The 25,872-nt window shown below is 40.1% G+C and overlaps 1 protein-coding gene across 8 annotated transcripts in view; it reads right to left on the bottom strand.

Moving 5' to 3' along the window:
- The window catches only part of DNAH8 (dynein axonemal heavy chain 8), a 330,151-nt gene that overhangs the window by 140,632 nt on the left and 163,647 nt on the right, over positions 1–25,872 (bottom strand). For all 8 annotated transcript variants that reach the window (XM_045057489.1, XM_045057486.1, XM_019830547.3 and 5 more), the window contains 10 exons: positions 24,270–24,516; positions 23,913–24,154; positions 23,682–23,822; positions 20,461–20,698; positions 13,948–14,090; positions 13,356–13,490; positions 12,575–12,697; positions 7,298–7,511; positions 4,806–4,915; positions 430–593 (listed from right to left, as the gene is read on the bottom strand). In XM_045057489.1, the coding sequence (XP_044913424.1) occupies positions 430–593; positions 4,806–4,915; positions 7,298–7,511; positions 12,575–12,697; positions 13,356–13,490; positions 13,948–14,090; positions 20,461–20,698; positions 23,682–23,822; positions 23,913–24,154; positions 24,270–24,516 (1,757 nt within the window). The remainder of the gene's footprint in view (positions 1–429; positions 594–4,805; positions 4,916–7,297; positions 7,512–12,574; positions 12,698–13,355; positions 13,491–13,947; positions 14,091–20,460; positions 20,699–23,681; positions 23,823–23,912; positions 24,155–24,269; positions 24,517–25,872) is intronic.

The following is a 25,872-nucleotide window of genomic DNA, read 5'->3' as shown; positions in this document are numbered from 1 at the left end:
TTTACCAAGAATTCTGTCAAGTGGCTTTAGTTCCATGCTTTGTAAGACCAGCATTACCATCCATGTTTTATAGAGGAGGAAGCTGAGGTTCAGAACAATGACCCGGCCTATGTCCCAGATTTCACCAAGTAAAACCTACATGGAGTTCAAATGTTTTAGAAAATATACACTACTAAAATTTGCCTCTGAATGTTACCAAGTCTCTGATGATGTGGCGATTTGAAAAGATACCCTGTGGAAATAATACTGGAGCAAATTGGCAGAGCATTTTTCAAGGGGACCAGCAGGTGGGAAATGACATCAATGCTTCACAAGCCCCAGAGCAAATGAAGACAATACTCTAATTATTTGAGTAGGTAATGCAGGAATTAGGCTCACAGTGTCAACTTCTTATACAGTACATTTAAATTCAAGTGCTGTAATATACACCTGTCTGCAATTACTCTGTTGCACTCATGTTTGAAAAGTGATAGGAGAACAGATATCGAATTGCACTCCTCGGATTTTATGGTTAACATTCCTTGCCAAATTCTGGAAAGATCTCGAAGATTGAAAATGTAGTGAAATTTAGAAGGAGTTGGTAGCATCTTCACCTAGAGGTGGACAAAAACATAATGCTCTCAGTTTTGTTTTCAGATAAAACCAAAAGCAGAACTGCTTTTAGAACTATTTCATTTCACAAATTTTATTTTAAATCAAATGGGCCGAATAAATAAACCAAGAGTAAGTTCGTATTTTTGTCACAGCACTGATGAGAAAAACACATCATAAATAAACCTGCATAGGATTTCAAAGACCATAAGCCCTTGAATAGGATCGATTCAAGAACAACACTCTAGATGACAATTCCAATGCCTGTTCTATCACCACGAGTTAGTTTGAACAAGTCACTTTCCCCTGAATTCTTACCAACTATTTGAGTTGTGGGAATAATCATTACTAATCATTGTTAACCATATTAATGTGTATATGGAAGTATGCCATAAAAAAAAAAACTGAATGCGAGTTGGTTGCCATTGCAGTTAAGAACAAGGAATGTTCACTTCTTTTTTTTTTTTCAACATTTATTTATTTTTTGGGGGGACAGAGAGAGACAGAGCATGAACGGGGGAGGGGCAGAGAGAGAGGGAGACACAGAATCGGAAACAGGCTCCAGGCTCTGAGCCATCAGCCCAGAGCCTGACGCTAGGAATGTTCACTTCTAAAGTCAATAAGGACTATTTCCACAGGTTCCATTAAGGTCTTTAGGATATTTGGATTCTCCCAATATATTTGAATATCATAATCTAGATTTCACTGTGGAGATCTAAACTCAATCAACATGACTTCAAATATCTATATATCTATAATAAGTTGACAGGCAAGTCCGACATGCAGCTATAATGACGAGGTAGCTTTTCTGGGTTGTGTTTGTGTCTTTGTTTGAACACTAATTCACTTATTATTTCTACCAAGTTCAGAATCCAAACAGGCAAAGCTATAACAGTGATACATTCTTGTACGGAGAGATACCTGTTAAAGGATAAACTTGAGGTGTACTAGGTGTGGGAAGCACTGCTAGCTATGGGTAAAGATTGTAATTGACACCATTAGCATCATTTTTGAACGTGAAAACAACAATACTGGTGATACGAAGTAAACTCTCTGCATGATTAGTTCAGGATAGCATATGCTTTCTCCAGGACCTATTTATGGTATACGCCTTTTCCACATTGAAAAAGTACTCCAGTGAGCTCATAGCATTATTTTTACAGGCTAATTCACAGTGTACGTTAAGACAGCAGGTAGCCAGGGAAGACAGAATGAAGACAAGTGTTATTTTACCAATTATCCTTCAATTTCCCTCTTTGCTCAGTTCCATTTGCAGCTAAAATGTTCATTCTATTCACCAACATGTAAAATTATATTATAAATATGCAGAAATAAAGGCTGTGTGAATATTGCTTATAAAAGACTGCCACTTTGCTGTAAAAGACTACCACTGTGATGACAGCTATTGGCAACTCAAGCAATCATTAAAGAGAATCAAATAAATTCCTTTTTTCCCCTCTCCTTCTCACACATTAACCTTCTTCATTCCTTCCAATTTTTGTCAACTTCTTTCTTTTCTCACCTGGGCTTCTGCTTTAAAGCTGTGTAGAGTAATGTAAAGGTGAAGTGGTATATAAGAACTAAAAATGCTTTGTGAAGATGGGAGGTTTGAGGAAAAGATACAAAAAAGGGGGTGCTACTTCTATGGGAATGGGGAGGGGAGGAAGATTCATTCATTATTCAATGGCTATTTACCTCCGGCTGCCTGTAAGAAGACACCAGAGTGACTTAGAAAATACTATAGTAACTAGCAGCTCAATCCCCTGCCATCAGGGAGCTTCCATTCTAGTGGGGGGAGCCTAGCAATAAATAAGAAACAAATATATTGGTAAACAAATAAGCTGACAAATAACAATGACATAAGTCATGGTCAGAAAAAATAAAGTAGGGTCAGGAGACAGATAATGCCTGTGATAGCCCCTCTGAAGGTAAGAATGGTGAGAATGAGTAGTATATGATGGCCCAAAGGACCAAAAAATGTGGGGTGTTCAAGGAACAGTGCAGTGGAGGGCAGTGCAGCTGGGGAGAGAGGCAAGCAAGGATGGCTCCGGTGGAGTTTCACAGGCCAGAGCAAGGCATCAGGTTTCACTGTAAGTGTACCTGGGAGTCTACTGGTGGTTTTAAGAGGGAGTAAGGATCTCTGATTTACTTCTTTGAAAAGCATTTTAGAACTGTGTAAAGAACAGACTCTAGGAGGGCAAGGAGAAAGCAAGTCACTGTGTGGTCCAGAGGGCAGGTGCTGGAAGCATCTATCAGGGTAGTGGCTTCGAGAGAGAGCTCAGCTTTGGGATATATTTTGAAAGCACAGTTGCTGAGACTTGCTGATGGATTGGAGGTAGGGGGTTGAGGGAGACAAATCAAGCACGGCACCAGTGTTTTAACCTGAGGAGCAGGATAATTGGTGTTGCTATTAACTAAGAGGCAAAGGTCTGAGGGAAGGTCATATTGAAGGACACTTGAGGGTTCTGTTTGGACACATTAACTTCAAGATGGTTATTGGACATCTAAACAGTGATGTCTACTAAGCAATTAGAAATAAGTATACAGCCAAGCAGAGAGGCCTGGAATGGAAGCTGATTTTGACATTATCAGCACAGAGATGGTGTTTAAGGCCCTGAAGCTGGAGAGACCATCTGGGTAAAGCATGGAGATAGGGAAGAGGTCCTAGCATCGAGATCAGGTGCACTCCAGCATCTAGAGGAAGGGAAGAAGAGGGGGGACTTTTAAAAAGATAGCCTGTCAGATAGGAAGAAAACCAAGAACATGAGGTCTTCAGAAACCAAGTGAAGAAAGTGTCAAGAGGGATAATTTATGTCAAATGCTGCCAAGTAAGAGGAAGAAATCAACCTTTAGATTTGGCAAGATTGAGGTCTTTGGTGACCTTGCCGAGAGCAGTGGAACAAAAGCCTGTGCAAAATAGGTTAAGGAGGTAAAGAAAGATGAAGAAATAGAAGCAGTAAACATTTACACAACAAAAAAAGCTTTGATGGAAAGACACCCAGTAGGCCAAAGCTTTTCAGAAAATATATATACATATATAAGCACATGACATTGAACAACAGCCCCACTGGAAAAACAGATGGATCTTACCACAGAAAATTATTTCAGACGCTCAACCCTTGCCATTCATTTTGGAGTTACTTTAAGAGAGGCAGAACAGCATGTGCAAAGACCGTATGTTGGCAAAGGGCAGCCCCCATGCAAGGAACCAGTCACCATAGGGGGCTGCGTGGACGGAGAATTTGATAAGAAACACCCAATTCCTCTCCTGATAATTCTTTTTTTTTTTAATGTTTATTTCTTTTGGAGAGAGAGAGAGGCAGAGAGAGAAGGAAACAGAAGATCCAAAGCAGGCTCCGTGATAACAGCAGCAAGCCCGATGTGGGGCTCGAACTCATAAACTACAAGGTCCTGACCTGAGGATCTCTGACCTGACCTAAGTCAGACGCTCAACCAACTGAGCCACCCAGGCACCCCTGCTAATTTTGTATCTAGAAATTCCCTCATCCACCCAGGAATCTGAGAGGCTGGCACCCTCCAGAAGTCTCCAGGACATAAGCTTCCTCCCAGATGTGTGTAATTGTGCCTAATGAATGTTTTTGGCATATACCTCCACCTTGTTTTTACCTCAGACCTACACTTAATTGTTTTCTCACGAGTCTGCTTTAAGCCATCTTGGTGACAGCTATATGTTTCCTGAGCTTTACTTAGGGCACTGGCCCTGTGTCTTAAAATCTAGTCTATTTTGTTAAGTACACTTCCATCCATTTACTAATTCCCACTCCATCTCAAGACACACAAGTTAGATTTTAAGTCTCAGATAGTGAAGAACATCTGGAAATCCATGTATTCAGTCAGTCAGGAAATAGGTGAGTGTCTGAGATAAATATCAGAGTAACAAGCAGAAAAGCAGTGTCCTCATTTTAGCAAAATTCTACTTTATCTTGGATGTCGTGTGTGGTTTATAGTAATGTCTCATACATATGGAAAGCATCATCCAGTCAGAATATTTGCTCCCTGGAAGGAAAAGGTGTCATAAATCTATTTGAGCACCTAATTTGTCTTTTCAAAAAGAGAGAGAGAGAGAGAGAGAGAGAGAGAGAGAAAGAAAACCCACTACTCCGTGACGTGATGATAAGTTCATGGGCCACAAGGTGAGAACAGGCCAAATAATAGTAGATTTTTTGTTATTACGGACAATGACCCTTCTGTACCTTAGTCCACTGCCACAGCACTCTGCCTGCTGAAACTAAATTTCCAATCATCTCACATATTTCAGGTTTGAACTTTCTGCAAGGATCAAAGTACCCACAGCCAATAAGTCCTGGAAAATAAAACAAGATTGAAAGTACAAGCTTACTAAAAGATAAAAGGTACATGTTTATCCCAGGGAATACATCATTACAAGACCAACTAAGCTGGGTGACGTTAAGCATTTCTCTTTCCATGTTTAGTTTTCAGTATTAATCATATCAGAGATATCATTCATCATTAATCAAAACAGTTTAACAAATAAGCAAACACTCACATACGGATGACCACACTGAGAAACACAACCTTGCCCGATGCAGTAGAAGCCCCTGTTTGTCCGTCACTGTCCACAACCTCTTCCTTCCTCCAGAGGCAGCCACTACTCTGACCTAATGAGATACTGTGACTTGCTTTTCTTTATAGGGTGGCCCACTTATGGGTTTGACCTTTAACATTTTCTTTAACTTCAACTTTTGAAATTTAATTTGATGGAATCGTATCATATATTCCTTGGTGACTTGCTTCTTTTGCTCAACCCATTTCTGGGCTTCGGCCATGTTGAAGCACGTAGCTGTGTTTGTTCATATTCACTGCTGCATAATGGCATTAGGCTGTGTGCCTAGACCACTATGTATGGATCCACTTTTACTGTCAATAAATATTTGATTGTTTCAAGGTTTCTGCTATCACGAACATTGTTCTATAAACATTCTTGTAGAACATGTGTGTCATTGATTTGTGGCACAAATCAAGTAACGATGGGTTAAGGGTTTAAATATGGAAGGCAAAACTGTAATGTTGGGAAGAAAACACAGACAATATCTACATGACTGCTGGATAGGAAAGGACTTCTTAAATGAAACTCAGAAAGTGAAAATCATAAAGGAAACAAATGATAAACTGGCATATGCCTGGAAATGCAACTGCTGTGGGTGTCCACACATTCTGCTTTACCAGTAATGAGGTCCAGTTATTATCCACAGGGTCTGTCACAATTTATACACCCGCCAGTAGGGGGTGAGTGTCTCAGTCCTGCACATTCTCCCCAATGCCTGATTTTGTCAGAATTTTTCATTTTTGCAAATCAAGTGGGTATAAAATGTTATTTCCTTGGTGGTCTATCTATCTATCTATCTATCTATCTATCTATCTATCTATCTAGAGCATGCGTGCATGAGCATGCGACAGGCAGAGAGGGAGGGAGAAAGAGAATCCCAAGCAAGCATCACCTTGTCAACATGGAGCGCAATACACTGCTTGGTCCCACAAATCGTGACATCATGACTTGAGCCAAAATCGAGTCTGATGCTTAACCAACTGAGCCACCAAGGCGCCCCTCCTTGGTGTTTTAAATTTGCATCTTTGCATCTTTGCCCACTTTGGGGCTTGTCTTTTCACTCTTCAATATTGCTTTTTAATTTTAATTAATTTTAATTTTAATTTAATTAAAACTTCTTAATTTTAATCTAGTCAAACTTGTCATCTTCTTTTATGGCTTCTGCTTTTTGAGTCTCATTTTACAAGCTCTTTCCAGGGGCACCTGGGTGACTCAATGGGTTAAGTGTCTGACTCTTGATTTTAGCTCAGGTCATGAGACCAAGCCCCACTTCAGGCTCTGGGCTGATATCATGGAACCTGCTTGGGATTCTCTCTCTCTTCCACTCTCTCTGACCCTCCCCTGCTTGTGTTTTCTCTCTCTCTCTCCCAAAATAAATAAATAAGCAATAAATAAATAAATAGAAAAATAAATAAATAAATGAGTTTCTTTTCCTACTCAGCTGTCATGCAGATATTTTCTTCCAAATATTTTATATCTTTGCTTTCTATATTTAGGTCTTTAATCCATCTCTATTGATTTTATGCTTGGTGTGAGGTAAGGGTTCAATTTCAATTATTTTCACATAACAATTACTAAAAAAGTCCCAGTACCATTTACTAAAAGTCTTCCCTTTCCCTTCTAATCTACAGCACCTGCAATGCCAATTAATGTCCATATATACATGGGTCTGTTTCTCTTGTATGTCTTCATATATATAATTTTTAACGAAATAGTTTATATGAGCATAAATTTGTTATCAAAATTCCCATTTCATTAACATATCAAAGTGCTACATTTGACTTGATATATTACATTGTTAACCTATAATACATGTGCTGTCATTCATTAGCCCAAATTTCTCTGATTAATTGTGTCAACAAAACAAAAACACAAATGTTTGCTTACACCAAAGTCAAACTTCAACAAGGCTATTTCTAAATATTCCTGAGTTTTAGAATAGACTATAAACATGAGTCTTCTTAATATTTAGTCCCTCTTCTCTGGTATTTAATTCTCAATTTCAGATTCTTAATCCCTACTTCAGACAGAGCCTTTTTATCTCTTAAATAAGGTTTTGCATGGCTTATGTCCATTATGTAATAGGATAAAAAAATGTAACACCAAGAACAGTCATACCAAAAATTTTGTCTATTGAAGCATTTGAAGGTAATGTGCAATTAAACACAGTAAACTGTCTTTTTAAACGTTGTGGAATATCATTTCGACCACCTCCAGGGTGGATCATTGCTGCTATGAGCTGCACATCAACAATAGTAGTGAAGTCTCCAGGCTTATCTAAGCTATACATTCCTTCCATTTCCATCATTTGTCGCACGATCTCATTAGTTACCTGAAATGTACACAGTGATAACTTTAGTAAGTATATCTATCATATTCCTGCATGGCTCTTACAAAATAGTACACATGAAATAGTCAACTCTTATCAGTGAAGTGCTTGTAAATGTTGATAATAACCTGCAAGGCAATTTGATGTAAATGCTACCACTCATGGGGGTGTCTGGGTGGCTCAGTCTGTTAAGTGTCTGACTCTTAGTTTTGGTTCAGGTCATGATCTCATGGCTTCACAGGTTCAAGCCCCACATGGGGCTCTGTGCTGACAGTGCGGAACCTGCTTGGGATTCTCTCTCTCCCCTTCTCTCTCTGGCCCTCCCCTACTCATGCTATCTCTGTCTCTCTCAAAATAAATAAATAAACTTTAAAAAATACTTAAATGCTACCACTCATGAATGAAACCATAAGCTAAACGTCTGCAACAAGTTCAGTGTACTCTTCACCACCTTGATAAAATGGATCTCCAAAGAAATTTAAATAGGCAAGTTACAAAATATTTGGTACAATTACAACAGTAGTCAGAGTTACCAATATCAACATTTAACATTTCAAAATATTTTAAATCAGAATGTGGGATAGTTATTCCTGAGCCTTCAGGAATGTTTGGGGTTTAGATTTTATGTCCTCATCTTCCTTTACTGAAGACTCTAACACTGCTAACACTTCTTCCCTACTGAAAATTTTTCCTCTCTCAGCTTCAGAGGCTCAATTATTTCCAGGTTTACCTCGTGACCCTGGATCACTTCCTAAGTCATTCTTTCTCCACCTATCCCTCTCATGTAAGTGTTCTACAGAGTTCTATCATTCTCACTATTTCAGCCGATGTCATGTCAACCCTATACCCTAAAGAATCTCAACTCTGTAACTAGCTTCAGATTCCCTTCTAAGCTCCATGCCTGTATATCCAAATTCCTACTAGGCATCCCTGAGTGGATGACACACAAGCACCTCAAATACGACATTCTTTCATTCACACATGTTAATGATCACTGTGTGTCTGACTCTGTTGTAGCATAGACAAAAATCCCTGTCTTCATGGAGCGTACATTCTGGTGGTAGGAGAAAAAAAACATATACACATGTATGCTAGTATGTATATATGTATGTAAATAAAATAGTATGAGTTTTGGGAGGAAAATAAAACAGAGAAAGGAAATAGACAGTGTTCAAGGGTGCAACTGAATATGGAGAACACGGGAGGATTCACCTCACATGACATGCAACCAAAGAATATATAACCTCATTGCTTGAAGGAGGTGAGAAAGCACACCATTTAGGTATCTAGAGGAAGAATATTCCAAGAGGAGGAAACAGTAAACATAGAGGCTCTGAGTGAACATTATATCCAGTGTATACAAAGACCAATAAATGTGTTTGGGGCAGAGTCATGGGGAGGTAAGATCAGTCAATGCAGAGTCTTTGGGTCATGGTAAGGATTTTGGCATTTATATTCTACAAGTCTCATGGGAGGATTTTGACCAGAAGACTGTGTCATGATCTGATCCATGTTTTAATTGGGTGCTGATGTGAACATAGACTGAGAAGGGCAAAGGCAATGGGGAGACAATGAGGAGGCATTTGTAATGATTAAGAAGAGAGAGAGAGAGAGAGAGAGAGAGAGAGAGAGAGAGAGAGAGAGATGGTGGCTTGCACCAGGTATTGGCAATAGAGGTAATGAGTAGTGGTAAATTCCTGGATATAGTTTGAAGATACAGCCCACATGATTTCCTAACAGATTGAATGTGGAGTTTCCACTTCTTGATATTAAGAGGATTATTTCAGGAGCAGATCTAGGGAGTAACAGGAATTTGGTTTTGGACATGGTAAGTTTGAGATCCAAGTAGACATCCTTAATTGGTTAAGTGAGTCCGAAATTCAAGAGCTCTTCAGCTAATAGATGATATCTTAATATGCTTCCACTCTCCTCACCTTACTGCTGAGAAGTCTCTCTTGGATCCCTACTGAATGGGAGAGGAAAAGGAAAGAAAAAAGAAAAATAAGAGACTTCCCTAGGAGGCTGTGGCCTCAGGATGACACTTGCACAGATTTGTACCCTGGGTATGCATAGCCTAAGTGGACCAGAAACTTTCCAATCTTAGCCTTGCTTTGAGATAATCCTGACTGAATAAGCTCTTAAGGATCTGGCAGAAGTGGGGCGCCTGGGTGGCGCAGTCGGTTAAGTGTCCAACTTCAGCTCAGGTCATGATCTCACGGTTCATGAGTTTGAGCCCCACGTCGGGCTCTGTGCTGGCAGCTCAAAGCCTGGAGCCTGCTTCAGATTCTGTGTCTCCCTCTCTCTCTGCCCCTCCCCTACTCATGCTCTGTCTCTCTCTGTCTCTCTCAAGAATGAATAAACGTAAAATAAATTAAAAAGAGAGAGAGAGAGAGACTTAAAATACAAATCGACAATAAAATGATAAGTTAGGAGAGAGATAAAGGAAATTAAGGTGTTCCAAGGTCATTGGATATACAAGATAGGAATAAAGGGTTTATCTTTATCTTTCATTACCCGTGTATGCAGGATATACTGTCTAGGTAAGCATTAGAATACAGAAATTGAGTGCAGTGTATAGGTAGTAAACAAACAAAAGGAAGAAGTCAATCTTCTCAGGAAACAGGAAGAAAGCTACAACACATGTATGCTCAGCAAACGGTAAGGAAATGGAGGTGTGAGAGGTCCGAGAAAATGAAGAAAGTATGAAACAGTCATGTCACAGAGAAGGAGCCTGAATGGGAGCTGAGGTCCATGATGATGATTTAAGTTTATTTATCTATTTTTGAGAGAGAGAAAGAGAGAGCAGGGGATGGGCAAGGAGAGAGGAAGAGAGAGAGAGAATCCCAAGCAGGCTGTGCACTGTTAGCACAGAGCCCGACGCCTGGCTCAATCCTACAAACCAGGAGATCATGACCTGAGCTGAAATCAAGAGTTTTAGTCAGTCAGTTTAACTGACTGAGCCACCCGGGCAGCCCCATGGTCATGATTTTAAAATGAAGCCAGAATTGTGTGGTTTTCTCCAGCCAAGCTTAGCTGCATAGGGGCAGGTGGGTGCAGAGCAGGCCAAGTTTCAACAAGGCTTTAATGGGGTTATGGCTTTCACAGGTGAGTAGAGGGTGTATGCGACAGTGATTATAGCGATGGGTCCTGGAATTCCAGCTAGGAAAGAAAGGAAGTGAGGAAATGAGAGGAAATGAGGGATAGTTTAATGATGGCAGGAACTATGGATCGTGGTAGCTCTCTCTCGAATCTGGGAAGTGGAGGAAATAAGCTAGAAAGAGTGGATATGGTAATCAGAGAATAAAATGCTTGAAACTGAGATAATGAAGGGGTCACAGTTCTCGATAATAACAAGGTGTAGGTATGACTGCGTGGATGACTAATTCACCCAGGGTGGAAGACACGATCATCACAGGAGGAACTAAGAGGTCAAGATCACGTATGTCAGTATTGGCATCACCAAGAATTATAACAAGCAGGCTGCATGATTTGCAAGGCCCAGGGCAAAATGAAAATGCAAGGCTCCTTGTTCAAAAGTAATTATTATTATTTTTTTTAAATTTTTTTTTCAACGTTTACTTATTTTTGGGACAGAGAGAGACAGAGCATGAACGGGGAAGGGACAGAGAGAGGGAGACACAGAATCAGAAACAGGCTCCAGGCTCTGAGCCATCAGCCCAGAGCCCGACGCGGGGCTCGAACTCACGGACCGTGAGATCGTGACCTGGCTGAAGTCGGACGCTTAACCGACTGCGCCACCCAGGCGCCCCAAAAAGTAATTATTAAGAAATTCACACTGGTGGCTACAGAGCATTAAACCAATGCAGGTCCGTTTGAAGTATGAGTCACTGTGTCAGCCCAGTTTCCACACACATGATTCTGGCCCCAGCAAGAGGGAGAGTAACAGTGATCCAGGAATGGAAATCTTCAGGATGTTGTCTGAGGGTCTGAGGTGACAGCAACAAGGGAAGCATGAGGTGGGATTGATCTCTCCACAGGGCAGGGGACAACAAGAGGCAAGGAGGACATCTCCCCCACCTCTAGGCCCAGGGGCTCAACTTGACTGAGGAAAGCAGCCTCCCAGATTTCCATTAGAGCAAGCAGGCAAAAGAAAAATTCAGAGAAGTTGCATTTACAAGGAATTCTGTGGATGAACTATGGCTTCCAGGGGCACATAGAGAGGTTTCAGGGGGGCACCTGGGTGGCTCAGTCGGTTAAGCGCCTGGCTCCAGCTCAGGTCATGATCTCATGGTTTGTGGGATTGAGCCCGCATCGGGCTCTCTGCTGTCGGTGGAGAGCCGGCTTTGGATCTTCTGTCCCCCTTTCTCTCTGCCCCTCCCCCACTCACTTGCACACACTCTCTCTGTCTCTCTCAAAAATAAACATTTAAAAAAATTTTTTTTAAGTGAAAGGTTTCAGAGTGGGAAAAGTAGGAAGTAAGGTCAGAGAAGTGCTGTGCAAAGCTGTTTGAGGAATAGTCTCAGGTGAGCACAGGACCTGGGAGTCTGGACCTCCTAGAGGTATCTGAGGTGAATCCACATAAAAGGCCAGGTGGAATGGGTGCTGGCAGGCTCCAGGTAGATGTAATTGATGAAGCAGTGGGCAGTGGTGGGAGGGAGGTGTTGGCAATCCCACAAGGAACATGCAGAACCCTGACAGCATCAGTGAGGTTCTCTGATGGGGAATGCCTCTGGGGTTGACAGATGATCACTAGGGGGACACACGCATGGCAGAGTTAAAAGGAAAAAAAAAAGGTATTTTCTACATCAGGTATTCCTTGGAGGGAGTATGTAGAATAAGAGGTAACAGAACAAAACTAAAACCCTGGGGAAAGGAAGAGAGGAGCCAGAAAGGTCACTGAAATCACGAAGCCAGAGAGACAGGTAGGCGTATTGCTGAAAAGCCCACAGGGACCTCAAGAAGGGAGAATGCCAGCTATACCAGAGAAGTCAAACAAAACAGAACTGCTACTAGGGAGGCTTAATAAGATGAAGGCTATTGACATTTTTTATATATAACTAAAAATACTGATTAACTATCATCTATAGGAGATATTTTAGTCATACCTGATCTCCCCATTCATTAATCACCGGCATATTAATATCATCAATAAATACAGTCATTTTTCTGCCTCCTGGTGGCCCGTATGTGCTTCCCATTCGTTTATCCACATAGCTTTCAATGGTTCTCTGGAAAGAGGAAATGGTTTAAGTGTTAGATTTCAACCCAGATTCCTAAAAATGCTGAGCATGTCTCTCAGAGTGAATTGAGTTACTTAATATACACAAATACCATTATTAAAATAGACATTGTAGGGGCGCCTGGATGGCTTAGTTGGTTGAGCATCGTCGGACTGCTGGTCTCGGCTCAGGTCATTATCTCATGGTTTGTGAGATGGAGCCCCGCGTCGAGTTCTACGCTGACAGAGCGGAGCCTGCTTGGGATTCTCTGTCCACCTCTCTCTCCGCCCCTCCCCCACTCACACGCACATGCATTCTCTCTCTCTCTCTCAAATAAATAAATGAACTCAAAAATTGTTTTTTTAAATAAACAGTGTAAAATTGCAAGAAATAAGTTATTGGAATGTTAATCATTAATTTTATGCACAAAGTTCAGCTTCAGCCTCAATATTAGGTCAAAATATGCTATTTGGCTTTGGTTTCCATCTTAGCCGAGGGAAAGCCAATAGCTGAATGCCAGGTGCAACCCCATTTCCTACACACACACACACACACACACACACACACACACACACACACACCAGCTTTTATATGCATGCACATTTTACTGTAAACACCACTCAAAACATTTAAGATGTTGATTACCTCAGCAAGTGATGGGTTTTACCTGAAACATGACTGGTTCTGTGGCAGATGAAAAGTTTAGACTTTTGGATAACTGTACTTCAGGATCGTATCTTTTCAAATAGGCTTTAATCATTACAGTTTTCGCAGTCCCCTGCTCTCCCGTGAGCAAAACAGCCTGCAGTAATAGGATAGTCATGGTGAAAGGGGTTGTGTTTGGTTTTAAATGCCTTATGGCTCTAGCAGCCATTTTTCATTCTAAAAATTCATGACTAATTTTTAATTACTTTTTAGAATTAGACCCACGTCAAAATAAATCCTAGTTCAATTAAAAATTTAAATGTGAAATGTGTACTACAACTGTGCTGGAAGAAAGAATGGGCAAATATTCACGTGACCACGAGAGAATGAGGGACTTTGTGAGCATATGACAGCTTTCCTTAGCAAGCCGGAAGTCAGAAGTTCAGGGGATACTGAATTGGAGTGTATCCTGGGGTTCATTCGCCAAAAGTGTTTCCCTTAAATGGCACCACTTCCGGCCCCTTCTGCTGGAATTTAATTTTTCTATCTGTACCGTGTGAAAAGGGATGTGTTTCATACAGGTTTGTGATCAGCTAAGAAACTATCAAACTTACTTTATATTGTTTTGCAATGGTGTCTATCAAAAAATTTGTTCTAATATTGTCAACATTTGGAACCAAAATTGATGAATATTCTGGAATACTGTCAGTTGGATAATAATATGGCTGTAGTTTCTTATTCCAGTGCTCCCAATCACCTATACAGTAAGTAAAAATTCATCTTAATAAAACTGCATTCTTTGAAAAGTATCTGAAAATATAAAAATGCAAATGCCATAAACATCCAACAGAATCACATGGACATTTAAACCATTTTCCAAAAATATGTGAACATATCTGCTTATCTAATATATATGGCATTTGATCATTTAAATTCGTCATTTAAATTTGTTTAAAAACAAAGTCAGTTTTTAAATTTCTAAATCATTCATCTAGAAAGATCTGGCCTGAAAGGGAATTAGAACTGGCTACTGCTAAAACCAATGACATGTTTATATCTAGTAGGGAAGCCCCATCGACTGAAAGGATAGGGAAGACCAAAAAGGGGTTAGTGGACATAGAATGTTTGCCATGAGAAACGGGGAAAACAAATCTAGCCCTGAAACTAGTTAATAAAGTGCTCAGCCTATTGACTTAACAGTAACTACTAATTTATTAACTGATTTTAGATAGCCCATAATTTACTGACAGACATTGTTGGTATAAGAATTATTTTTACCACATTTCTTCAATTATAAAAAAAAATGTATTTACATTTAGCATATGTGGAATGTGCCTTACAATCTACAAAGACTTATAACCACCATTGGCTAGGCAAACTTGGTCAGAGATGTTCACACTGTTGCCATAAATTACTTTTATTGCTGGTATCGTATTGTTCATTTTAACTGGCTTTTCAGGAATATTATACTATGATTCAGGATTGTATCAAAAGAGTTACTGTGTACACAGAATGCATGAAAACAGAGCAGAGGCTCACACGTTTGAGAGTAGCAAAGAAAATAATCATCACTGGAGGAATAACCTCAATCTCAAATTTCCTTGCAAAATAACAAGTCATTTGGTAAGTGAAGGTGTTAACTTTTAAGAAACTGATAAACTGTTTTCCCAAAGTGGCTATCCCACAGAGTAGTATATGAGAGTCCCAGTTATTACACATTCTTGCTGATATTTGGTATTATCAATCTTTTCATATGGCAATCATTGTAGTGGCTGTGTAATCATAGCCCATTCTAGTTTCAGTTTGCATTTCCTCAATAACCAATGATGTTGAATATCTTTTCATGTATTTTTTCACCATTTTAAAATCTTCTTTGGCCAAGCATCTATTTAATTATAGTGCCCATTTAAAAAATTTTGGCTTGGCTGTCTAACCACTATTATGGAATGGCAAGAGTCCTTTATGTTTTCTGGATTGAATTGTTTTATCAGATATATTTTTTATTTTTTTAATTTTAATTCCGGTATAGTTAACATAGAGTGTTATGTTTGTTTCCAGTGTACAATATAGTGAATCCACAGTTCCATACATCACCCAGTGCTCATCATGACAAGTGCTCTCCTTAATCCCCATCACCTTTTTCAACCATCCCCCCATTTGTCTCCCCCCGCCCCCATAACCATCAGTTATTCTCTACAGTTAAGATCTGTTTCTTGGTCTTTCTTTTTCCCCTCTGCTCATTTGTTTTGTTTCTTAAATTCCATGCCTGAGTGAAATCCTATGGTCTTTGTCTTTCTCTAACTTATTTTGCTTAGCATTTTACTCTCTATTTCCATCCATGTCATTGCAAATGGCAAAATTTCATTCTTTCTATGGCTGAATAATATTTCATTGTATATCTATATACCATTTCTTCTTTATCCATTCATCTGTCAATGAACACATGGGCTGCTTCCATAATTTATTATAAATAATGCTGTAATAAACATAGGGATGCATGTATCCCTTTGAATTAGTGTTTTCACATTTTGGGGGTAAATACCCAGTAGTGCAATTGCTGGATCATAGGATAGTTCTATTTAAAAATTTTTGAGGAACCTCCATACTGTTTGTTTTCCACAGTGGCTACACCAGTTTGCATTCCTATCAACAGTGCAAGAGGTTTCCCTTGTCTCCACATCCTCGCCAACACCTGTTGTTTCTTGGGCTGTTGATTTTAGTTGTTCTGACAGGTGTGAGGTGCTATCTAATTGTAGTTTTGATTTATATTTCCCTGATAATCAGTGATGTTAAACATTTTTTCATGTATCTGTTAGCAACCTATATGTCTTCTTTGGAGAAATGTCTGTTCATGCCTTCTGACCATTTTTGAATTGGATTATTTGTTTGTGTGTGTGTTAACTTGTATCAGTTCCTTATATATTTTGGGTACTGACCCTTTTTCAGATATGTCATTTGCTACCTTGTTGCTACCTTGTTAATATGTTATTATTCTGGAGAATATTCCATGTGCACTCAAAAAGAATGTGTATTCTGTTGTTTTAGGATGGAATGTTCTGAATACATCTATTAAATCCATATGGTCTAGTGTGTCATTCAGAGCCACTGTTCTCTTGTTGATTTTCTGTTTGGATGATCTGTCCATCAAAGTTTGTGGGGTATTAAAGTCCCCTACTATTATTGTATTATTATCAATTAGTTCCTTCATGTTTGTTATTAACGGTTTTAAGGATTTGGGTGCTCATATATTGGGTGAACAAATATTTACAATTGTTAGATCTTCTTGATGGATAGACCCCTTCATTATGATATAATGCCCCTCCTTCATCTCTTGTTACAGTCTTTGGTTTAAAATCTAGTTTGTCTGATAGGAGTATGGCTATTCTGGCTTTCTTTTGATGTCCATTAACATGATAGATGGTGCTCCATCCCCTCACTTTCAATCTGCAGATATCTTTAGGTCTAAAATGAGTCTCTTGTAGGCAGCATATAGATGGGCCTTGGGGTTTTTTTGTTTTTGTTTTTGTTTTTTATCCACTCTGTCTCCCTATGTCTTTTGATTGGAGCATTTAGTCCATTTACATTCAAAGTAATTATTGATATGTATTTATTGCCATTTTGTTACTCGTTTTATGGTTGTTTTTGTAGTTTTTCTCTGATCCTTTCTTCTCTTTCATAATTCGTTGGCTTTATTTAGTGATATATTTGGACTCCTTTCTCTTTATTTTTTGCATATCTATCACTGGTTTTTGATTTGTGGTTACCATTAGGCTCGTATATAACATCTTCTCCACATAGCAATCCATATTAACTCGATGGTTGCTTAAGTTTTGGATACTCTTTCAAATAGTATATTAAAATTCCAATTTTTAATTGTTTGTTGTGAGCATATAGAAATACAACTTATTGTTGTATATTGTCCTTTTATCCTATGACCTTGCTAAACTAATTCACTGGTTTCAAAAACTTTTTCGAGGATTCTATAGAAATGGTCATATTGTCTACAAATAGAGGTGTATTTGTTCTTTTCTAATCTGTAGATACTTTATTTGTATGTTTTTGTTTGCTTATTTATTGCCTTACTGCACTGATTAGACCTTCTAGTACAATGCTGAATAGCAGTGATGAGAAAGAACATCCGTGTCCTATTTCTAATCTTGGCAAGGAAATATTCAATATTTCACCAATAAGTAAGTATAAATGTTATCTTTTCTGTAGATGCTCTTTGTCAAAATTATAAAGCTCCTATTCCTAGTTTACTGAGAGTTTCACCATCAAACAGTGTTAAATTTTGTCAAATGCTTTTTCTGCATCTATTTAGAGGACTGATGATGTGTTTGGCTTTTAGTCTGTTAACATGGCAAAATAAATTTATTGCTTTTTCAATGTTACTCCAACCTTCAATTCATAGAATAAATGCTCACTTGGACTTTACCTGTTAAAATTTTATTAAGAAATGTGTGTCAGGGCACCTGGCTGGCTCAGCTGGTAGGACATACAACTCTTAACCTCAGGATCATGAGTTCAATCCCCACATTGGGTGTGGAAGCTACTTAAAATTTAAAAGGGGAAAGGAAAGAAATATGGGTCATTGTTCCTAAGACATACTGCTCTACAGTCTACTTTTATTATAATGCCTTTCTCTGGTTTTGATATCAAGATAACATCACCTTTATAAAACGGTCTGGGATGTATTTCTTCCTTACGTTTAATGTCTTAGAAGCAGTTTTTGTACAATTGGTATTATTTCTTCCTTAAGTACTTGGTAGAATTCACCAAGAAAGCCATCTGGGCCTGGAGTTTTCTTTGTAGAAAGGTTTTTAACTATACATTTTTGGTGAGTCTGGGGATATGTAGGATGTCTATTTCTTCTTGATGAGGTTTAGTAGTTTGTACCTTTCAAGGAATTTGTCTTTTTTATCTAAACATGTCTGTTTCATCATCAAACATACCTTCAAAACATTGTTTCTAGTATTTCCTTATTTTTTAATGTCTATACGGCCTGTAGGGATGTTCCCTCTTTGATTCTGAACAGCAGTAATTTATGTCTTCTCTATTTCCTCTGATATCTCTGGTAAGAGATGTATCAATTTTATTGATCTCTTAAAAAAACCATCTTTTGGGGCAGCTGGGTGGCTCAGTCGGCTGAACATCCAACTTTGGCTCAGGTCATGATCTCACATTTGTGGGTTCGAGCCCTGCATCGTGCTGTGTGCTGACAGCTCAGAGCCTGGAGCCTGCTTTGGATTCTGTGTCTCCCACTATCTCTCCCTCTCTCTCTGCCCCTCCCCTGCTGGGACTTGTGTTTCTCTCTGTGTCTCAAAATATAAAATAAAACGTTAAAAAAAAATTTAAAACCCCCATCTTTTGATTGTTTCTGGATTGTAACAGAATTCATAAGTAGATTTAAGGATGCATTTCATTGTTAGTTTGCATTTGGAGTTAGAGCTCCCTTTTATGAACCCAAATCTTTAATAGCATCTCATCACACATAGAATTAATTTAATCATTCTGATTAAAAATGCCCAGCTGAAAAAAAGTTCACTTCATCTCAGTCTCTTTATAAAGGCCTTTAAAACACCAACTTTAGGGGCACCTGGGTGGCTCAGTCGGTTAAGCGTCCGACTTCGGCTCAGGTCATGATCTCGCGGTCTATGAGTTCAAGCCCCGCGTTGGGCTCTGTGCTGACCGCTCAGAGCCTGGAGCCTGTTTCAGATTCTGTGTCTCCCTCTCTCTCTGACCCTCCCCCATTCATGCTCTGTCTCTCTCTGTCTCAAAAATAAACAAACATTAAAAAAATTAAAAAAAATTAAAAAAAAATAAAACACCAACTTTCACTTAATCCCTATTTTCAGTATGATTCTTCCACTCTCAAATGTGTCCAGTATCCTCCAACTCTAGGCAATTCTGTGTTTCACACTCTCTAAACACCATTTCTTCCGTGTTTGGCCAGTGTGAGGTGAGTGCTATTATCTACCAGGGTGATTTTGGAAAGAGGACCTGGAGGTTCTGTTTCTTAAACAGACTTACAAGCAGCACTCTGGTTTTTACCTCTGCCCTCACCCCAGTTTCCATTTCCCGAGCCATGGGAAGGTTCTGCAGCATACATTACATTGCCTCTCAACTCTTCCCCCTGCCAGTTTAGGACTTACCTTGCCCCGTGTGCCCAATCAAGTGCCACTTACCTTTCTGCTTTCTTGCTTTCAAAATGCTTTTGTTGCCATCCAGTGTCCTGTTCTGAGTTTATGCATTAAAACAAAAACAACAAATGCGGGGCTCCTGGGTGGCTCAGTCAGTTAAGCGTCTGACTTCACCTCAGGTCACGATCTCATGGTCTGTGGGTCTGAGCCCCCTGTCGGGCTCTGTGCTGACAGCTCAGAGTCTGGAGCCTGCTTTGGATCCAGTGTCTCCCTCTGTCTCTGCCCCCCACCCTGCTTGCGCTCTCTCTTTCTCTCTCTCAGAAATAATAAATGTATAAACTTTTAAAAAATGCTTTTGCTGCTTTGGGGTTTTAGGAAGAATCAGAGGTCAATACAGTTTTTAGGAAGCATGTTTCATCTTCTCTGGAGTTTAGAAGAGTTGGGAGCTACGCTCCGGATAAAGGGCGCCAAACTCAAGGGCATTTCTCTTAGAGACAGGGAAGCTGGGCCCTGCCACACACAGGAAGCTGGGGGCTGAGGTGACAGCACCGGACTGTGCCCAGTCTGCTGCAGGTAAGAAGGACCCCATTTGCTTGGTTCATTCTCTCATTATTCCGACATTTCCAACAGGGAAGTTGTAGGATTGATCTGTTACTTCATCATGAGGGTAATCTATGTTCTCTACACTGCTGCCTTTCCAAGCACCAGGATGTACATGATGTGAGAGGTATTGCCAACTTATTTATACAAGACTTCACTTAGGCCACTCCAAAAAGAGGAGAAGGCAAGAGTCTCTTACCAGTTTCCAGCATGGTCGATATGCAAAGTTCCACTATTTTTTTGCATCTATGCTTTTTAAAAATGGTATTAGCAATCAAGTTATTTATAATCGGCTTAATATTCCCCTACAGAAGAGTTTATGAAAGTTTATATGTTTCTCATTGAAAAAGAGATCATCTCATTTCAAGCGTAAGTCACTGTACTTACCATAATCAGTAACATAAAACTCGTACATGGTCTGATTTGTGCCTTTAGGTATTTCTGGCAAGTCTAACTTGCTTCCATGACTTCGTAAAAAGGCCTCAAGCTTTTCTCTGCTTTCCAATTCCAAAAGGGCTCCTAAACTCCACATTAGGCCAAACACGAATAATTTATGAAGATGTTCGACACACGAAATACCACCTTCTTCTTTGGAGGGAATTAAACCTTCCAGTAGAGTGAGAGACTGAAAATATTTGAAATATAATAAAATAAATTTTGGTGTTCAAATTTTTGAAATAAAAAAAAAAATTAACGTTTTGGAGTAACTAAACTTTAGATCCAGAAACTACCTAGAAAACATCTAGTCTAAAAGGAAAAAAAAAAAAAGAAGAAGGAGAAGAAAGTAAACATCTATTTTATTTAGGCCCTTTGCTTTTCAGATGAGGAAACTGAAGCTCAGTGAGGTTAGTCGCATGAGCTAGGGACAGAAACCACACCCTCTGATTTCCATTGTGCATCTTTTCTGCTAGTCCAGGCAGACTTTTTTTTTTTCTTTTATTTTTTTTTATGTTTACTTATTTCTGAGACAGAGAGAGACAGAGCATGAGTGGAGGAGGGGCAGAGAGAGAGGGAGACACAGAATCAGAAGCCAGCTCCAGGCTCTGAGCTGTCAGCACAGAGCCTGATGTGGGGCTCAAACTCACGAACCATGAAATCATGACCTGAGCTGAAATCGGTTGCTCAACCGACTGAGCCACCCAGGCGCTCCCCACACAGACTTTTTAAACCAGGATGACCTTTCTCTAAATGCTGTCTGCTGTTGGACAGTGATCAAGCAATATCTGGAGATAGGGTTTTTTTCTTCCCTTCTTTCAAATATATTATCATTTAAAAATATTTATTTCAGGGGCACCTGGGTGGGTCAGTCGGTTAAGCATCCAACTTCAGCTCAGGTTATGATCTCACTGTTTGTGGGTTTGAGCCCCGTGTCGGACCCTGTGCTGACAGCTCAGAGCCTGGAGCCTGCTTCAGATTCTGTCTCCCTCTCTCTCTCTCTGCCCCTCCCTCACTCATACTCTGTCTCTCAAAAATGAATAAACGGTTTTTAGCCATTCGTGCAGTCATACCTACACCTTGTTATTATCAAGAACTGTGACCCCTTCATTATCTCAGTTTCAAGCATTTTATTCTCTGATTACCATATCCACTCTTTCTAGCTTATTCCCTCCACTTCCCAGATTCGAGAGAGAGCTACCACGATCCATAGTTCCTGCCATCATTAAGCTATCCCTCATTTCCTCTCATTTCCTCACTTCCTTTCTTTCCTAGCTGGAATTCCAGGACCCATCGCTATAATCACTGTCGCATACACCCTCTACTCACCTGTGAAAGCCATAACCCCATTAAAGCCTTGTTGAAACTTGGCCTGCTCTCCACCCACCTGCCCCTATGCAGCTAAGCTTGGCTGGAGAAAACCACACAATTCTGGCTTCATTTTAAAATCATGACCATGGGGCTGCCCGGGTGGCTGAGTCAGTTAAACTGACTGACTAAAACTCTTGATTTCAGCTCAGGTCATGATTAACAGTGCACAGCATGCTTGGGATTCTCTCTCTCTGTTCCTCTCTCCTTGCCCCTCCCCTGCTCTCTCTTTCTCTCTCTCAAAAATAGATAAAAAAACTTAAATCATCATCATGGACCTCAGCTCCCATTCAGGCTCCTTCTCTGTGACATGACTGTTTCATACTTTCTTCATTTTCTCGGACCTCTAACACCTCCATTTCCTTACCGTTTGCTGAGCACACGTGTCGTAGCTTTCTTCCTATTTCCTGAGAAGATTGACTTTTTCCTTTTGTTTGTTTACTACCTATACACTGCACTCAATTTCTGTGTTCTAATGCTTACCTAGACAGTATATCCTGCATACACGGGTAATGAAAGATAAAGATAAACCCTTTATTCCTATCTTGTATATCCAATGACCTTTGAACACCTTAATTTCCTTTATCTCTCTCCTAACTTATCATTTTATTGTCGATTTGTATTTTAAGTCTCTCTCTCTCTCTCTTTTTAATTTATTTTACGTTTATTCATTTTTGAGAGACACAGAGACAGAGCATGAGTAGGGGAGGGGCAGAGAGAGAGGGAGACACAGAATCTGAAGCAGGCTCCAAATTTCCTACATCAGAGACTGCATTTCTCTTTAACTTTTTGCAGGGCTCAGCAGACTGTGGCCCCAGGGGCCAGCCACCTGCTTGGCAAATAAAGTTTTACTGAAACACAGTCATTCATGTAGGCATTGTGTCTGGCTGCCTTTGCAATACAACAGCAGGTGTCAGTGTTGAGACAGACAGTTGTGCAAATATTTGCTTAAATATTTGCTACCTACTCATTTAAAGAAAAGTGCACCACCACCCCCCCCCATCCAGCATCAGAAAGAAATGTATCTACAGCAAGACATCCTCAGTCTTCCAAAACAAAATTAATTCAAGATAAGATGTTCACTTCTGTTATGCATTTTAAAGTAATTACTAAATAATTAATTGATTTGGGTCTCATGCATTACTTCTAACCTACCCATCCTCACTGACCGGTATCCATTATTAAACTAAGAGAAAATCAAAGCACCAGATTGGATACTGAAAGGTCACCTATAGCCTAGAAGCAGGAGAGCCCTTCAAAATCTATGATTCGTTCTGTTTTCTCCGAAGACTGTTAAGAAAAGCTGAGGGGGCGGAGGGAGGCGGAAAAGACACAAAGCTAGAGACTACTAGGAAAATTGTTTAAAGGTTTTTCCGGTCTGGTATTCTGTAAATATGCAATGCTGAGATGAGATTGCCATTCGAATCTTCTTGCTTGTTACCAGCTCCCTTTTTGCGCTTTTCAGTAGAACAGTCTGCTTTACTTATTTAGTTAGTCTACTGTCATGATTGGATGCACTTTCTGGGAAGGTTACTAAGCTTGATGGTGGGGAAGACAGTTCATACCTCTTCCCCTGACAACACCCACCCTTGGGAAGAGAAAACAATAAAACAGATGGCAGTAACAACATTAACGAAATCTTTAATAGGAATCCAACTTCTCCAAGCCTTCACAGCCATATCATAAAAATATTTCTATGGACTGCGGGAATTTTCTATTTCAGATGCCTCTAAACTGCAAGTGGGCGGGGGGGGGGGGGAGGGGGAAACGTCTCCAGTCTACATAGAGAATGTCCACAGTCTTACCTGCATGATATAGTTGCACTCCAGGAGCTGCATTTTTGGATTGAGGTTCAGTTTCATGAATGTATATATATCTTCAAATATCTTATCATACAGAGTCTGGAATACAGAAGCTTCCTGCGCGGTGCGCTTCTTCAACCACGCCTGCAGCAAAGAGACAGAACCTCAGTTTCCCAAGGATGTGAACCCCGGGTAGCCGCTGAGCACACACTGGTGTGGGTCTCCTGTCCCCACCTGCAATATTGGCCTCCAACTGAGCGCAGAGCTGCTGATATAGACCATGCCCATCCTGGAAACTGTGGCAGGGGAAGCATTCTCAATATTGTGGACTTCAAACAAAAGCTTGCAATTCGGAGCCATGGGGATGCGATCTCCATTAGCTAACGTGAGAGTTTTATTGTCATCCAACACAGAATTTAGGTTCTCGATCCAAATGGCATCCACGGGGCCATCTAAAATGAGGAAAATGTTTTCACCTGCAAATAATTAAAAGGGAAAATCACTTTTCACCTGTAAAAAAATTAAACGTTGTGTTATTAATAAACTGACGGGGGGGAGGGGGAAGCTTCACAAAGGAGAGTTGAGGTGTACCTTTTTTAGCTTTTAATGTTTTTCTCCACAGAGTAGAAAAAATCCCATCTGTCCAGTCATTAGTAGCGGTGTCCAGTCTGCCAAACATCTGAGGCGCGGTAATCGCTTTGGGATTCATTCGCATCTCTCTGTGAGGTCTTCCGCACTCAGTCAATGCCTTCATCAGGATTGTTATGACAGTCGTCTTCCCAGAACCACTGGGCCCCAGAGTCATCAAACCATGACGGACCAGAGACGTCTCATATAACTGCACAATGAAGCAAGCAATTGAAAAATGGAACTAATGAGTCTCTTGCTGACACTCATAGCAGCGTGCTGGAATTTAAAAAGCTTTCAATAAGCTATTAAAAGTAACTAGTTCAGGGGCGCCTGGGTGGCTCAGTCCGTTGAGTGACCGACTTCGGCTCAGGTCACGATCTCGCGGTATGTGAGTTCGAGCCCCGTGTCGGGCTCTGTGCTGACAGCTCAGAGCCTGGAGCCTGTTTCAGATCCTGTGTCTCCCTCTCTCTCTGACCCTCCCCCGTTCATGCTCTGTCTCTCTCTGTCTCAAAAATAAATAAATGTAAAAAAATAAATTAAAAAAAAAGTAACTAGTTCACTAAGGGATGAGAAAAAAAGTGGTTTGTATTTTTTTTTTTACTAGACGTGGCTAGCCAGTTAGCACCACATTATAAAATAACGTTAAGTGAGAAAATTATGACAATGTGGTACTTGCATTACGTTTTGGAAATAATGAACTCAGGATCTAGTTTTTGCTTCTCAAACTACTATTCCTTGTGATTTTGGCTTGCTGATGCAGAAGTTTTTCCACGCACACGCTTTCTCTGTATTCAATGTGATGATGTCGCCCACTGGTGGTGGAAAGCAGCAACACAAACCATCACGGGGAAGACCAGCTTGAGATGAGTGATTTATTCAAGAAGTGCTCCCAGGAGAAACTGGTAAGGGAGTGGGGGACGCGAGACAGGAAAGGGATGTCAGGGAAGGTGTTATTGAGGACAAAATCCTGTACAGGGAAGCCTGAACACTGTTCCTGGGGGGTACTCTGGAATGTAAGTTACACCTGCATTTATTCCACCTGGAAGCAGGGGAACTTGAATTTCCTACTCCATCACCCATCAGTCCTTAACTAACTGCTATTTGTGCCTGCTAACAAAGTGGCTCCAATCCTCTGGAAGAGAATAGTGAATATGGGCTATTAGAATAGCCCGGGAAGGGGCACATAGTTACGGTAAAAGAGATTCAAGGAGAGGTGCTAAGAACTAGATGGTATCTGTTACAACATCCTCTCTATTGTTTTCTTAATAAAAATAAGAAGTTAAAAGCTAGCAGCTGGGTGGCTGGGTGGCTCAGTCAGTTGAGCATCAGACTCTTGATTTTGGCTCAGGTCATGATCCCAGGGTCATGGGATCAAGTTCCACCCTGCTTAAGAACCTCTCTCTCTCTCCTCTGCCCCTCTTCTCCTCTCTCTCAAAAAAAAAACAAAAAAAAAAAAAAAAACAAAAAACAACTTACACCTTATAGGAGGCAGAATTTAAATTATTCTAACATTTTAGGTAGAAATGTATTACCACAGTAACCCATAGTTTAAAAGCAATAGAGA

Source organism: Felis catus, chromosome B2, assembly GCF_018350175.1.
Source record: "Felis catus isolate Fca126 chromosome B2, F.catus_Fca126_mat1.0, whole genome shotgun sequence".
Taxonomy (NCBI): domain Eukaryota; kingdom Metazoa; phylum Chordata; class Mammalia; order Carnivora; family Felidae; genus Felis; species Felis catus.
This window is presented reverse-complemented; position numbering and strand designations above follow the sequence as displayed.